This window comes from Thunnus maccoyii, chromosome 11 (genome assembly GCF_910596095.1).
Source record: "Thunnus maccoyii chromosome 11, fThuMac1.1, whole genome shotgun sequence".
Classification (NCBI taxonomy): Eukaryota; Metazoa; Chordata; class Actinopteri; order Scombriformes; family Scombridae; genus Thunnus; species Thunnus maccoyii.
The window spans coordinates 17,749,452-17,765,287 of record NC_056543.1 but is presented as its reverse complement, the minus strand read 5'-3'; the positions used below and the strand labels follow the sequence as shown (position 1 = coordinate 17,765,287).

Genomic DNA, 15,836 nt, shown 5'->3' with positions numbered 1-15,836 from the left:
AGTAAAAATGGAGCTTTCAAGGACTGTTTGGCTCCAAAATGTCTTGGAAATCTCAGGAGTTCATGATGTAATTTCCAGATTTACGGCAACCTGTGCCAGAAACAGCGAGGCAGCCCCCCAAAAAACGCATTCTTACTGTTTGACTGCACGGATGCTGATCTTAAAGGCTTCATTTGTTTCCTGTAAACATAAAGATGATACTTGACCCAAAAAAAATCTAATTTAGTTTTATCAATCCACAACTCCAGTCTGGCTTTCCCAGTATGTCTCCTTCTCATTGAATTGGCGACAGATGCTACATATTGAAACTGTTGTATCTTGTGTCTCAAGGATAACTTGAATCTGAATCATTTCTCCACCGGTCATTTACTTTTCCCCTGCAGCCATATCCAGGCAGGCTGGCTGGGCCCTCTTGATAACATAGGCCTTTTCCACAGCAGACCACTTGACTTGTTATAGTATGAAAACTACAGGTGATACTAATAATATTAATGATGGCTCTGTTCTGTTAAATGTCCCAGTAACTGATGACAGTGAGCTAACATTAACACAGGACCAGAACCCTGAAACCAGAGTAACTAAATGGAATCCAGTCATCATTCATTTTATTATTTGCACCTGTGCTTTTCCTACAACACATGTAGGAAATTGTCTTTTGTGATAAAGACCTGTTAGTGGACACAGAAACAAGGTCTCTGGAAACAGACTTGACTTTAGATTATTGGTGATTTGCTACAATCTTGTGTCTGACTCCCTCTGACAGTTATCTGCTTTTCTTTATTCTCTTCATGTTCAGCACATTACTCAGTGACACAAAACAGCAGAATGACAAACCGCTCTTCTCTATTTAAACTATAGTTTGATTGTTTTATATGGCAGACACCTGCGACTCACACAGGTAAGTTTTACTACTGATTGAAGGAGAATCAGCTGCTTGAAATCCTATTATCTCTTAAAACATCTTGCAGGTGCTAATACTATTGTGACCTGCAATGATTTCTAAATCCCTTATAGGACTTCTATATGGCATAAGATTTATTTATTTAAAGTAATTTTTAATTTTTAACACTTTTCTGGAAAAAATGTTGCATTATTTAAAAATAATCATGATTAAGGTTGACTGTACACAAAGAAACTTTCACACAACTAGTTGAAAGTTGCAAATTGCATGAAACATAATTTCAATGCAACTTGACACTTACATGAAGCAATTCAAAAACAATCAAAGTCTCATGCAACGTGATTTAATAGTTTATTTCACTAAGATTAGCTAGCTAGTTTAGACTTTTTTATCTGGAAAAATTAATTAAAAAATAATCCAGAATTTTTGAAAAATAATGATTTAATAAATACATTAGATTACAATGTGCTCAATAAATAACAAATAACATACAAAGAAGATGAAACCTATTAACGTTACCGAAGGGGAGACAGATGTGGTCCTGGACAAGCTTGCTGCTCTTCGTAGTCAAATTTTACATTTCAATCATTACCCAAATTATTAAAAAGGTGTTTCAACATAACCTGCTGAGTCTCAGGTTTGCAGAGCTCTGTTCCAAAACCCCTTGCCCTTCAGAGTTTCAGCAACATGTTTGCTTAAGGTATCAGTGGGATCTACTACTGTTGGCTGCTGCAGACAACTCAGTATGCTACTTCAATTTTCCATCTTGGTGCCATCATTCTCTTTATTATAATCTGCTCTTCTTTTACTTCATTTTGTTGTTGGTGCTTCAGGCGTTGTCAAGCTGGAGTCACTGGTACTTGGACCGCTGTTGGCACTGGTGTCCCCATGATCCTGTTTGCCATCTTCCTCCTATAAAATGAAGTGCTGGCTGTGTCAGGATTATGTCCAGAAAGGGCTTCAAGTCATTCATATCTGGTGTAAACACCCTTAAAAGGATCTGCAATGTAATTTCCCCAAACTAGAGTTGTTGGTAAAAAATTACAGCAGTGTTTGAATGTGTATTCAAACCTTCTCTAGAAGGAGTGTCACCCATCTGCACAGATGTAGCTGGGGTAACCTCCTCACCAAGTTTGTCTCCAGAACAGGGTTGTGGTCCATGCTATCCTGGCTTGGCTCTGCTTTCGACACATCCCTCAGGAACTGCAGTGTGGTACATATACATATATCAGTCCCAACACCAGATCGCTGTGAGCTTTCCATGTTCTTGGCCTTATGGTTGAAGATGGTCTTCATGTTGTGAAACTCCTGTTAGGTAAAGTTAGATAAAGGTAGCTGGATACAACGAGAAAAGGCCAGCTAGATGGATACCTACTGTGAATCATTTTATTTATTTAGCCTATATATTTATTTATATGAATGTGGTTCTTGTCTGTTTGTCCGGTTTTTATCTGTCCTATGTTTGTTAATCCTACTGATGCACATTACTGTAGCTTTAATCGAAACTGCCCCAATAAGGGAATACAGTTGTATTTGTATTTCAAGTCATGTTTCAGCTCAATGTTAATCATTTCACCTTGGCTACTGGGTTATCTTTTTGATTACTTTACTACACATCATAGCATTTGTAAGTTCATGTTTTAAGTAGCCACTTACGGAAGAAGCTGATGCCTCTTTCATCCTGTCCAAGTAGAGCAGCAAGTTCACCCAGGACCGCACCTGTCTCCCCCTCTGTAATGGGTTTCATCCTCCGGGTCCCAAATGAATCTCTGCTCTGTGTAAAATTAAGCGGGTGTCAAGAGAGGAAATAACCTAACGTTATATAGATCACGATAACAGCAGCAGATTTCAGAAGATTAGCTGACAAAACAGGCAACAAGCGTCAGCAAAATGTTCAAACAACCGTCATGTTAACGTTAACTAAGCGGTTAGCTCGTCACCGGTTAACTGCAATGTAAACAAACTTTACCCAGCTCGTGTTTGTTTTTTGAGATGGCTCAGCTGTTTGACAAAATAAAAAACTTAAGTGTTGCCAACCTTGCATGAAGTCTATGAGGATAATCTCCTTCTGAAGCGTCCAAGAGGCCGTCTTCTGTTTCATTATGTTGTTCATTTTGGTGATAGACTGTCAAATTGAACTCAATCAGTTGAACTGACACAGCATCAACGGTAGATTGACGTCGTCACCTGACACGTTACCAACGTTTTGATTGGCTGTTGGATGAAACTAGTTTAACAAAGTTGAGTTTTACAACTGTTGCAGCTGGGTTTCAGACAAGTTTCAAGTGAAGGCTTTACACCATGCAATTCATTTGAAACTTAGTTTTACATAAATTTTAGGCAACTAAAGCTGCGTGACAGTTTCACAGCGGATATCCAGTCTGAGGCAGCTGTGTATATAGAAGTGAAACAGTCAAGACAGTGAGCTGATGGTCAAATTCAAACAACACAGCGCCACCTGTCGTGTTCAACCGTTGCTTAGATACGACGCAACAAATGCGGACCTGATTCAGCTTTATGTACCGTGGATAACGTTACAGAAAGCTACAATTTTTCCTTATTAAGTGTTTAATTTGGCACTAATATTCTCTCTTTAATTACTGGGGAATATAACGAATACAAATGGCATCAGTGGTTCAGCACGGCCGACGGAGAGGAGCCAGTAAAAGCGGTGAGAGTTAAAGAAACATAGTTATGGGTTGACCTCAGATTATCTATGACTCATATAACATATTATTCTTTGATATTAGAGGCAATCTTGTATTTTTGTAATGTTAAACGAGCAGTGTATCAGTCAGTCACTAAATTCAGAACAATGTCTTTTAGCTTGTTTAATTATTATGCAGCTAGATGAATGCACTCATTTATTCACTTTCAAAGGAAAACAACTTTCTGCACAATGTTTTATAGGGAAACAGGATTGCTTTTTGTTTGTAGTATGAATGAAGTTTTTTTTTTTTTTTCATTTATGTTTCTCATATGCAGGGCTGTAGCCAGGGTCCCATGAAGAAATGTTTGACTAGCCACCAAAAAGGGAAAAAAAAAGAGTTCACTTACAGTATATTTTCTGTAGATGCTGTTTCAAAGCCTTCTTCACAATCCCAAGATGTAATTCTGATGGAGAAATACTGAATTCCTTCATTATATTTCAATTTATTACATTTCCCCCCTACAAACAGCCAAATTTTAATGTATCTAGTCTAAAAAAAACAACATTCAGTTATTTCCTTTAAATGCCAATCTGTAATGTTGAAAGACAATTCCTCACTCTGTTCATCACTCAACATATCTGCTGTTTTGTTCAAAACCACTATGTGTGGTTGCATAGTGTAAACTGGTCCTGAAATTGTTCAAATCTCCACATTCCCATAAAACAACATGAGGAGACGTGAGCTCAGTGTGCTCAGTGATAGCAGCCCTGCACATATCAGCCATTGTTTTGCACACAGGAAATAAATATTCTATAACATTCTACAGAAAAGCATTACAACATAATTATTGTAAATTATTAATGTGAACGGCACCAAACTATCTAAATTCAGGAGGTCTTCTTGTGGTAACTTTCTGCTTTATTCGAAGCATCTTCAGCTGAGGAAGCCAGCAGGATGGTCCAGCCACCAGATCTCCGACAAGTCACCGTCTTAAGCAAGGCCGAGTGGCTGAGGATTCAAGATGAACTGAACCAAGTGAATAAAGACAAGGAGAGTATGAGGGAGGCGATGAAACAGAGAGAGGCCCTGCACCTGCAGTCCAAAGAGGTGGTGAAGCAGTGGTCCAATACCATTGTTGTAAGTTGACTCTACTTAGATTTCATCTGCTTTATTAAATCCAGATGTGCTTGTAAGGTTGCAAAAAAAGCACAATATCCTGCAGTAAAGCAAATGGCTAACACATTGTGGGTGTATTCATTTTAAGGGTCAAAGGCAGAAGAAGCTAGAGGCAAAGAAGATTCGGGAGCAGACTGAGGAGGAGAAAAGGAAATTGACTGATATAGAAGAGGCTAAATATCAGGAGCAAAAGCGGAAAGAGGCCATTGAAAAAGCCAAGAAACAGCTGTATTATCAAACCGACCGGGTCAAAGGGTTACATGTTAGTATCGCTTGAGTGTTGACACCACTGCTGCAGCATCATTGTGTCACTTGGCTATACATTAATGTTATAGGATAACGATGATTTTGACTGCTTCCGCAGCGTGCGCTCTTGCTGACAGAAGTGCTGAAGGAGAGGGAGGCCCAGATTGAGCTGAAGCAGAGAATAAAGAGCGCCTCCAAAGATGTGGACAAGGACTTCCTGGAGATGGTGAAGACCAAAGAGGATGAATCTCTGAGACAGGAGCAGGAGAGGGCTCTCCAGACAAAGCTCAAAAGGCAGGCTGTAGCAGAGGACCTGAAAAACCAGTAAGTCTCACATCAGACTCCACAACTAGCTTTGAACAGGATGCAATTACACCAGTTGTCAAGGTCTTAATAGATATGATGGCGCTCTCTATTTCAAGGACATGTGTCACTATTGTATTATGTCTATTGGATGGCAAAATTTCATGAGAACATCCTGTTTTGTAAGTGGAGTGAGGATATTTGATTCCTTTTCTTCAGGATAAAGGACAACGAGCTGGCAAAAGAGCGACAGAAGCTGGAGATCAGGAAGGACGGAGAGGAAATCCAACAACTTCAGGAGCTCTATCAGTGGGAGCGAAGAATGGAGGAAGAGCAGAAGGCAAAGCAGAAGAGAAACGTTATGCAAGCTCACCTGGTAGGGTCTAAAGAGCACAGGGTATTAAGTATTTCATGTCCTTATTTCGTAACATAAAAGTTTACTTGTGCATATTTACAGGAACATCTCACAAACAGAGACATCATTAGGGCAACAGATGCACAAAAACAGGAGGCGGAGGAGGAGCGAAGAAACATTTTTCTCTCTGCAAAGCAAAAAATGATGAAGTTAAGGAAAGAGAAAGAAAAGGAGTTGCTGAGGTAAGATCCAGGAAAACGATATAATCGGAGATCAACCTTCTTGTGCACTCAATCATCTGCCTTGACATCTCAAAAATAACTGAATTCTCGTGTCATTGTTCAGTGAGGCCCAGATGCGCAGAGAGCAGATCACGGCCAAGCTTACAGTCACACAGCAGCAGCGAGTGGACAGTGAGGAGCAGAGAACCGCCAAGGCTGTGGCTGAGCGGGATGTAAAACAGGCACAAAAGCAGAGGGATGAGGAGGAGAAGAGGGCTGCAATGTTGGAGTCGATCGCTGCATACAGAGAACGTGTGGTAACACAGCTATTGCATAAAACATTTTTAATCTATTGGTACGTGTGGCGTCAAGTAATAAAATGTGCAAATGCAATCAGGTTTGTGTTTTTTCATCCAGCTGCAGCAAACGTAATGTTGTCCCAAGCTGTAACATAACTTGTCTCCCTTCAGAGACAAGAAAAGGAGCAGAGGGACAAGATCAGACAACAGGACACCCGGGACGCGCTCCAGGCTAAGAGAGAGGCCGACAGAATATTTTCTGAGAAACAACAGCTGAAGGCTCAGAGGATCAGAGAGGAAGAAAGAAAATTACAAGACTTCAACGCCACACAAATGGTAACATTGAAACTATTTCCACCACATATGGGCTCACTCACAATATGCATCTAAAAGTGGGAGTATTTCTTGTGTTCTTTTTATCCATTTCACTTGATTTGAACTACTCTAGTTTACTTTTAAAGTATTTTATCATTTGTAACCCTTTTCTTTACTTTTGCACTTTTTAATTGTAAATCTTTTACCTTTACTGTACTTTTGTTACTCTGTTAAGCACTTTGAATTGTGCATGAAATATGTTATACAGATAAAGCTGCCTTGCCACATCATTACAAAGATAAACACTATTTGTTTTGGTTGTTCTCTGAAAGAAGACAATGACAATTAACTTCCATCTTTCGACTACAGGCTGAAAAAAGCGCCAGGCATCATCAGCTGAGAAGAGATGAACACGCATTTGAAATGAAGAACGCAGAAGTCATCGCTGAAGAGGAAAACCAGTTTCAGCAATATTCACGGCACATCATCAACGCAGCAGCAGAGGCTCAGCGAAATGTGTTTCCGCTGTGCAACGCTGCGAGGGAAGGGATTGGAGGGGGACTCGGTCCCAATTTTTGTGGAGTGAGACCTAGCTACCTCGTTCAGGACACTACTGGTGCTCAAATGCCCAAATACGTCTCCAGCACCACCCAGAACATTAAAAAGCTTCATGAGGTCGTAGATATTGAAGAAGCAAAGAGGAGACTTGGATTTACATGGTGATACTTCACTCACATTCAGCTAGTTTTGGTTCAAAGAATGTTCCCTTAAATTTACCATCAATGAATAATCTGAACATTTTACTAACGTTAAAGTATATTGACAAAATCTGTTGGTAAGCACTCCCTCATTCACTGTTGCCCATATAGAAGACACTCAACATTTCACTCTGTAGCGAGCAGTAAATTGGGATTTCAGGTACGTATAAATAGTAATCATTTTGCTTTTTCACTCAGGGTGAAGTGTTCCACTAATTTTCTTGGCTATAAAATGCAATATATTGCATTATGGGATTGTTAGCAGAAAGTAGTGTCCATAGTACGTCCTGGTGGCCTACTGTAGATGTTCAAGCTGCTGACCACAAGTCCAGCTGGGTATCTGTCATTGTTTGTTCCCATCTTCCTGAAATCTGAGGGCACTACAGACACTACTCTATATAGTTAATAGGGAGTGATTTGGGACACAACCAAAAACTGAGGTAAGGTCAAGCACCCTAAGCTGAGGAGGTGACTCATCTGGGCTAACAATATGAACTTCAGGAAACACTGAACCAAGCATGGATGACAGTGTAAATTTCCTATAATAATGTTATCACTGTTTATTACTGTAATTTTGCGTGCTAATAATGTTTGGACCACCAAAAGATGAGATGATTTTGTTTGTAATTGCATTTACAGAATATTAAAGCAACTGCATAAAATCAAAATGGAAATTTTTAATTCATTCTACACTGCAGTCGTCCTTAAAACCAGCGTGCACAAAACAATTCATACAAACTGATTTTATGTTGTACTTACAGCATGAGGATTACAGTAATAGGTCATGGATGTAAAAAAAAAAAAAAAAAAAAGAGTCATGGATGTACATAATACATCATTAACAGGGGTAAACATGCAAGAAATTATGAGTGTGTTTCTCTTTCAGACTGACCGCTATAGTGAAAATAACGTGACAAGTAAACAGACATTTTGCGGTCCTTATCCCCGAAACCAACTTCATTAAATAACATTAAAACAAACTTCAGTAGAAAAAGTACTGGGGGAAAAAGATCTCTGTTGCAGTAAAATCTTAAGATTTTTTTTTTTTAATTTTATTTTTTACAAACTGTCTGAAACTGGAACTATTGTAAAGCCAAAATATAAATTTACCAAATAATCCAAAATTAAAAAAACACAGCCTTCAAACAGACTTCTTCTGGTCATGTACAATTAAAAGAACACCGGGTACTTTTACACTCTGAAGTCCGCACTGTGGGTGAATTCCTGTTCAGTCACAAATCATTTCCTCATCACTGGCCATGCAGCTCCAGCTACCCATCAGTAGTGTAGAGCACTTAATCCACACAAAATTCAGTTCACAATCCATCCAGCCAAATCTCACATGATGCTACAGTCTGTCATTACAGCTTTCGACGGTTGTATTAAATGTCAACAGTTGTTTTTACTGCTTGATCTTTTTCTGTTTTCCTGCACAGCTTCCATCTGTTGCGCTCTCTTCTCTGCAGAGTCGGACTGACCATCAGGAGCACCGGGAGAAATCCCGATGGGCCGGTCGGTATGTGGGCTGCTTAAGCAACCCATTATACAAAAACATGAGCGAGACAGATGCGTCGGCGGCCAACCAGCAGTGTTTTGTTGTCCCAGTCTGACCCTGCCTCTCCGTTTATTACAGTTTTGGAATCTAGGTCGGACAGGCTGTATTGTAGAATCATTTAAGCTTGGGCTGGACTGTGGATTTCCTTTTTTTTTTTTGCACTGAATGAGGAATGTGCCCCACTCTGGATGGTAAGTTTGAATGCGTAGTGGATAAAAAACAGGAACAAAAACTATTTCTTTAGGGATATCTTCACAGGCTCAGTCGCTGTCAGAGCTTGAGCTAGAGCTCGATTTATTCCTCTTGCTGTTGTTTCTGTCTTTGCCTTTTGTACTATCTGGTCTTGGTCTGGCTGGGCTTCTTCTGTCTCTGGAGGTACTATTTGCTCCTCTTCGCTTGGTATCTGGGCTTTTGTGACTCTTCCTTTTATCTCTATCACTCTCAGAACTGCTGCTACGCCTTCTCCTTTGGTTGGCAGGTTCTCTGTCTTTTCTATGAGATGACCGTTCTTTGCTGTGGTCTCTCTTATTGCTCTTACTTCTGGAGCGCCTGCTCCTGTGCGAGTCTCTAGTCTTACTTCTGTCTGGACTTCTTGGTCGAGGCTCCCTGCTCCTGGACGTTCCTCGCCTCTTATCCTCCTTTTCACTGTTGTGTCGCCTTTGCTGACTCCTGCTGCGTTCCCTGCCCCTGTCTCTGTCTTTTTCTCGTTTTTCCTCCTTGTCTTTTGATACCGCAGGTCCGCTCCTGTCCCTGTTTCTGCTACTAGATCTGTGCCCGTCTTTTGAAGTTCTTTCCTTGCTTTGTGACTTTGTCCTAGTCCTCTCACCGTTTCTTCCTTTTGTATCCTCTTTATGCTTTTTATCAGACTCGTGACCCTTATTTCTATCTTTATTATGATCAGATTCGGACTCCTTTTCTTTCTTATTGACACTTCGGTCTTTGCTCCTTGAGCGGTCTCTCTTGTTATCACTTTTATGCTTGTGACTCTTCTCTCTGCTTTTTGACCTTCTACTCTTTTCTCGGCTTTTACTGCGGCTTTGAGATTTGCGGCTTTTCTTTGCCTTCTGTTTGCTGTGTTTCTCATCCTTCTCTTCAGTGTCCTCTTCTTTGCTTTTGGATCTATGAGATCGAGTTTTCTTGTCTTTTTTACCCTCAGCTGAGTGTTCATGCTTCGTGCTGGAGGTCCGTCGCTCTCTTCTTGGAGCTTTAGCAGCCTCATCCTTGGCATCATTCATGTCACCTCTGTTAAAAAAAAAAAAAAAAAAAAAAGTGGAGAGAAAATGTCACCAACCAAATATGACAACTTACATCAGTGTTTCCCCTACCTAGGTTGACAGCTTTTTTTTTTTATTAAGTACTTAAATTCTGCACGAAAACCCTGCCGAAGACAACATACCTGCCTAATTCTTATCAGAACATTTCAACTGTCTTGGATTAGAAGTAAGTAAACCCTAATTACAGACCCAAATTATGATGCTCCTTCTCCACCCCTCTTTTTCTTCATCTAACAAAACTGTCCACAAAGCAGATATGTGTTAACATACTCATTAATAAGTGAGGGTATCTTACCTGTCACCCTTAATCCAGCGCTCTCCAGTGACTGCCCTCATCCTCTGACGCTGCATCTCCTGACGCCAGTGTGGAGGAGTTTCACTACGCCGAAAACGATCCCTGGACCTTGAACGAGACGGAGTACGATACCTCTGGATGGGAGAAATGACAAACCGCTTACATTACGCAAACTTTCTAGATACAAACAGACTGGTATAAAAAAGGTTACTGCCACTGAATTATCAAGCACCATCTGGTATATTCCAGTTTCATTTAATACACATGAGAAACTGACAAAGTGTATAAAGTTTTGCAGCAGTGCACTTACCCTCGGACCCCTGCCTTTTATCTTCCTGCCGGATCGTGTCATCACTAGTCTTCTGTGATATGCTGACTGAGAATTATATGTTATGCCAGAACTGCGAAGAGAAAAACAAGAAGATTAACAGACGTATGCAGTAAAGTACAATTAAAAATGTTTGGATGTTTGTCAAGAAGAGCACAAACCTCTCTCTTGGCCTTTCCTCTTTATGTCGTTGTTCCTTCTCAGCCTCCTCTTCTTTTGGCTTCTGGACTGCCTGCGGGCTTCTCCTCATGAGGAATCGATTCTCAGGGATCGGTGGTATTTCTTCAGGACGTACAGTAGATGTAACCAACTCTTCTTGTTCTTTCTCTTCAGCACTTTCAGGCTCTGACCTGTGAAAACGTTACAGCTCAGACAAAAGACACTAGGTGCCGTTTACACTGAAGACAGTTGAAAATAAGAAAATAAATGAAATACCTTTTGGTGTCCTTCTTCTTCTTCTGTTTCTTTTTTTGTTTTTTCGCCCTCTTTTTCCGCTTCTTAGATTCCTTATCGGATTCTTCAGATTCAGAGGAGGATTCGGAGGAGCTCTCAGAGTCACTGGAACTACTGCTGGAGCTTGAGGAGGCTTTCTCTTTCTTTTTTTCATTTTTCTTTGCTGCATACATTTAACAGTCTGTTAGAAGCACTATTTTGTAAAATCTTAAAGCGAGATCTGCTCAGACAACAGTTGGGAAGAAAATCTTAAGTTTAAAACTCATTTTGAAAATTCTGAAAATGTTTCACACAAACAAACCTTTAGATTTAGGGATGAGCTCTCCACAGTTCATAACTTTCACCTCAGCATATGGCCTGCTATTATGATCCGTTTTCTGGTTCTCCATAGTTTGGACAACCTCTTGCCCAGAAATCACATGGCCAAAAACCACATGGACACTGAAAACAAACAAACAAAAAGACAGTAGCTATATAGATCTATGTCAAGCAAAACATATTGTGGGTACTGTACAATAAATCAGAATTTCAAGCAGCACTTACCCATCCAGATGTGGTGAGGGTTTTGTTGTTCTGAAGTGCCGCAGAAGGTGAATCAATGAAAACAAGAAAAAAAATAAGGTTTAGGGATGACAGAACCAACTTATATATCAAATCAGTGATATACAGTACAGCAATTGAGGTGCTACTTACATGAAAAACTGTGATCCATTTGTATCTTTGCCCCTATTGGCCATAGACAGCAGGTACTCCTTGTTGTGTTTAACAGCAAAGCTTTCATCTGGGGGAAAAGCATAAGATTGTACTGCCATCTTGAAGCCAACGTCGGTTTCGACAACAACTGACACCTCTGACAGTCGCCTCTTTACCTTCAAAAAAGCCTCCATAGATGGATTCGCCTCCTCTTCCATTGCCTACGATGACAAAGAACAAAGAAAACATAAGCAAAGGAGCTGCTGCAGGAAAGATTTAATGCATTATGAAACCCTGTTGGTCGTTGCTTATTCTACATGTAGCAGATCAAAACTCACCTTCACTGAAGTCTCCTCCTTGAATCATGAAGTCTTTCACGATCCGATGGAACAGACATCCTTTGTAATGGAGAGGTTTCTGAGTTCCTTTGCCGATACCTTTCTCACCTGCATGAACAACAACAGTACTTATCAATGTTCATCTGTGCCAAGGAAACAAGTTTGCTGGCATATTCTTATGGTAAAAAAATAAAATAAAAGTTCACCTGTGCAAAGGCATCTGAAGTTTTCACATGTTTTGGGACAGATGTCTGAAAACAATTCGACCACAACTCGGCCGACTGTGAGGAGAAAGCGATGTCATACTAATTTACTTTTGTTTATTGTGATGGGACACTATAGTCAGTTGTCAGTGTATCTGGAACACCTTGCAAAAACCAATGACGTCTCATACAACAGCCCGATGATAAATCCTACCTACATGAAGGTGTAATGGCCAGGTTTTGTTAAAACTGTTTTAGAGATGTGTTGATTCAACTTTGTGGTCATTTTTGAGGCTGTAGTTTGTGGTGATGTTGAACTGTATTGTGAGGTGTTTCTACTATTATGGGAGCATTTTGCTTTTTCTTTTTGGGAACATTACATTTTAGAAACAAGCACAACAAAACATAATATAATTTAACAACACCACAAACTGAAAGCAGTAGATTGAATCACTTCTCCTTAAAGCTTTAACAAAAAATGACCTTTACAACACTCACAAAGGTGGGATTCATTGCAGGGCTGTCATATTAGACTGCATTAGTTTTAACTCAACACACAGCAAACTGAATGAATGTATCAGTGAGCAATCAGGAAGTTAAGGTTTCTCTCTTACCTAGCACATTGCCGATTCCAATGTCAAGGAAACACCGAGAACGTTGAACCTTGATCCCCATGATCTCCTGTACTGAATAAATACCTGAGACACAAAGATAAGACAAACATTAGTGACAACTTCAGTGGTCACGTTAGGTTATTAATAACTTGCCAGTGGGATGGAAAATTAGGTCAAATATAATTAGCTGGAAAACATGCACCCCTACTAGTTAAACAAATTATTTCAAGACTTTTAAAAAGGACAGGTTCACAATTTTTCAAGTGTGTCTTAAAACAACAGTCAGGTGCCCATATGAACACTGAAAGAGGTTTTCCTCGCTGTAATCATTCCTCCTGTTAAAAGATCCCCTTCAAATGCTCTTTCAATGAAGGTGATGGGAGCCAAAATCCACAGTGTGACCATGCAGTCATTTTGTGCAAAAAATGCATTTAAAAGTTTATCTGAAGGTTGTATGAGGCTTCAGCAGTCTGAGTTAGTCATATCAAGTGGATATCTGTCACGGTTTCAGTCTTTTTAGCATCAGATTCCCTCTTTGTGTTTCCCTGTTGAGCTCAGTGGAAGTACAATAACAAAAGAGGGACTTTGACACTAAGAGGACTGTAATTATATCTACTTGATTTGACTCATTTGGACGACTGAACCTTCATATTAGCTTCAGATAAACTTATGCACAGAAGGAGGCTTGTGGAATTTGTCCTCCATCACTTACATTATAGGTGCTTTATGAAAAGATCTTCCAATGGTCAGTATGAACAGGAGGAATAACTACAGCAAGAAAAACCTGTTTCAATGTTCATTTGGGCTCCTGACTGATGTTTTAAGACAGACTTGAAAGATTGTGCAGCTATTCTTTTAAAGAGCAGTAAGGGGACAAATAATGAAAGTGTCTAATGTACATCACTCAAGATATCTACTAAACAAAATAAACGTGAAGTTACTGAGTAGATATGCTTGAGTAAACAGTTTGATTAACGCTCCCGTTTGTTTTTGACTGGCAGGCTAACGTTAGCTTACTGACCGGCGACGCTTTTTAGGTCTCGCCTGGTTTACTGAGTTTGCGGAGAAAAAAAGTTTCTGCTTTTAACAATCACAAATGCTCCCCTGCACACACTCTCTGTCCTTTTCTCATTAACACTGATTGTAAGGTTATGTTTCACACACGGTCGCCCACAGTATCCATCTGTAACGTCAGGCCTGCTGTTAGCATTAGCCAGCCGCAGCTACACAGCACTGACAAGGATTATTTTACATACGTTAATTTGAGCTCCTGCTACTTCCACATGTTAACTGCTTACATATTTCGCTAAAGACATGAATGATGTGAAGTCACAGTACCTGAAAAACCGAGAATATCACTCCATACAGCAGCTGGCTCTCTCAAGCGACATGTACGTGAAGTTTCATTCAGTGTCCGGCTGCTCGCTGTTTTCTGAAGATGGCGCGGCGGGGACGTCAATGCATGTTGAGTATCATGCGCCAGTTTTTTGGGGGGATTTCCGGGTGTTACACCGTATTTGGTGACCCGTCATATTCTGTGACCTGCCGTGGTGGAAGAAGTACTCAGATCCTTTATTTAAGTTAAAGTATCTGATATATTAAGTACATCATTAATACTGATGAGTCCAATGCATAAGCAGTATTTTCATATATCAGCCCCAGTAATTTTGCAAAATTGGTAATTTTACTGTAGTCTTTCAGGAAAATTTATGTGGCAATACCTTTATACTTTTACTTAGGTATGATTTATGAAGATTTTTTTTTATTTTTTACTTGTAATTAAGTGTTTTTACACTGTGGCTCTGACAGGCTACTTTAAAGGATCTAAGTACTTCTCGCTCCCAACACTGAAGGTCACATCATCTGATGGGTCACCAAATACGGTGTAACACCTGCAGACTGGCTGACTTGCTCGCTGCACGTTGCTGCCTCCCGCAGTTCAGAGGTAGATTGCCTTCTTAAAGATGTCTGAAAATGTCAGGCTTGAAAAAGCCTGTTGGTGGCTGTGAATTCGAGAACAGCTTTTACAATTATTGGTTGGTTTTCAATTGGATTTAGCAGCTTCTTTAAAGCAGTGGTTCCCAACCTTTTGGGCTTTTGACCTCTTAAAATAAAGCAAATTCTACCTGGGACCCCTTGTCACACGTTGCATAAATAAAATATTTTACTTTATTCCAATAACTTGTCTTGAGGAGATTAAATACAGTAATTCATAATAAATAAAGCAAAAATTTGAAGTTTAAAAAAAAGTGTCAGAATGGATGGGTTCACAATTTTTCAAGTCTGTCTTTAAACAACAGTGAGGTGCCAAAATGAACATTGAAACAGGTTGTTCTTGCCATAATCATTCCTCCTGTTCATACTGACCATTAGAAGATCCCTTCATAAAGCACTTACAATGTAAGTGATGGAGGACAAATCCCACAAGTCTCCCTCTGTGCAAAAATGTATTTAAATGTTTATCTGAAGCTAATATGAAGCTTCAGCTGTCCAAAGGAGTCAAATCAAGTAGATATCTTTCAATGTTACAGTCTTTTTAGTGCTAAAGATCCTCTTTTTGTTACTAAACTTCCACCACAGCTCAACGGGGAAACACAAAGAGGGAATTTGATGCTAAAAGACTGTAAATGTGACAGATATCCACTTTAAATGACTATCTCAGACTGCTGAAGCCTCATATAATCTTCAGATAAACTTTTAAATACATTTTTGCATAAATAACTGTGTGGACACACTGTAGATTTCGGCCTCCATCACTTACATTGAAATCACATTTGAAGGGGATCTTTTAACTGCCAGTATGAACAGGAGAACAGGAAAAATTATGAGCCCATCCTTTAAGTCAAAATGCATAATTT

The 15,836-nt window shown here is 39.8% G+C and overlaps 2 protein-coding genes across 2 annotated transcripts; one reads left to right on the top strand and one right to left on the bottom strand.

Moving 5' to 3' along the window:
* The first annotated feature begins 3,380 nt into the window (after window positions 1–3,380).
* ccdc173 (coiled-coil domain containing 173) lies at window positions 3,381–7,852 on the top strand. The gene is made up of 9 exons (XM_042426392.1): window positions 3,381–3,572; window positions 4,481–4,689; window positions 4,817–4,990; window positions 5,093–5,298; window positions 5,497–5,653; window positions 5,735–5,874; window positions 5,978–6,170; window positions 6,324–6,488; window positions 6,837–7,852. The coding sequence occupies exons 1-9, from the start codon at window positions 3,524–3,526 to the stop codon at window positions 7,188–7,190; spliced, it is 1,647 nt and encodes a 548-aa protein (XP_042282326.1). The 5' UTR covers window positions 3,381–3,523; the 3' UTR covers window positions 7,191–7,852.
* A 30-nt stretch (window positions 7,853–7,882) lies between these two features.
* ppig (peptidylprolyl isomerase G (cyclophilin G)) lies at window positions 7,883–14,466 on the bottom strand. Its single transcript, XM_042426391.1, has 13 exons — window positions 14,317–14,466; window positions 12,979–13,062; window positions 12,368–12,442; window positions 12,162–12,269; window positions 12,000–12,044; window positions 11,824–11,911; window positions 11,674–11,703; window positions 11,432–11,571; window positions 11,113–11,293; window positions 10,839–11,027; window positions 10,660–10,750; window positions 10,350–10,483; window positions 7,883–10,022 (listed from the first exon to the last, which is right to left on the bottom strand). Exons 2-13 carry the CDS (start codon window positions 13,037–13,039, stop codon window positions 9,041–9,043), a joined length of 2,124 nt encoding a protein of 707 aa, XP_042282325.1. The 5' UTR covers window positions 13,040–13,062; window positions 14,317–14,466; the 3' UTR covers window positions 7,883–9,040.
* Window positions 14,467–15,836: the final 1,370 nt, after the last annotated feature.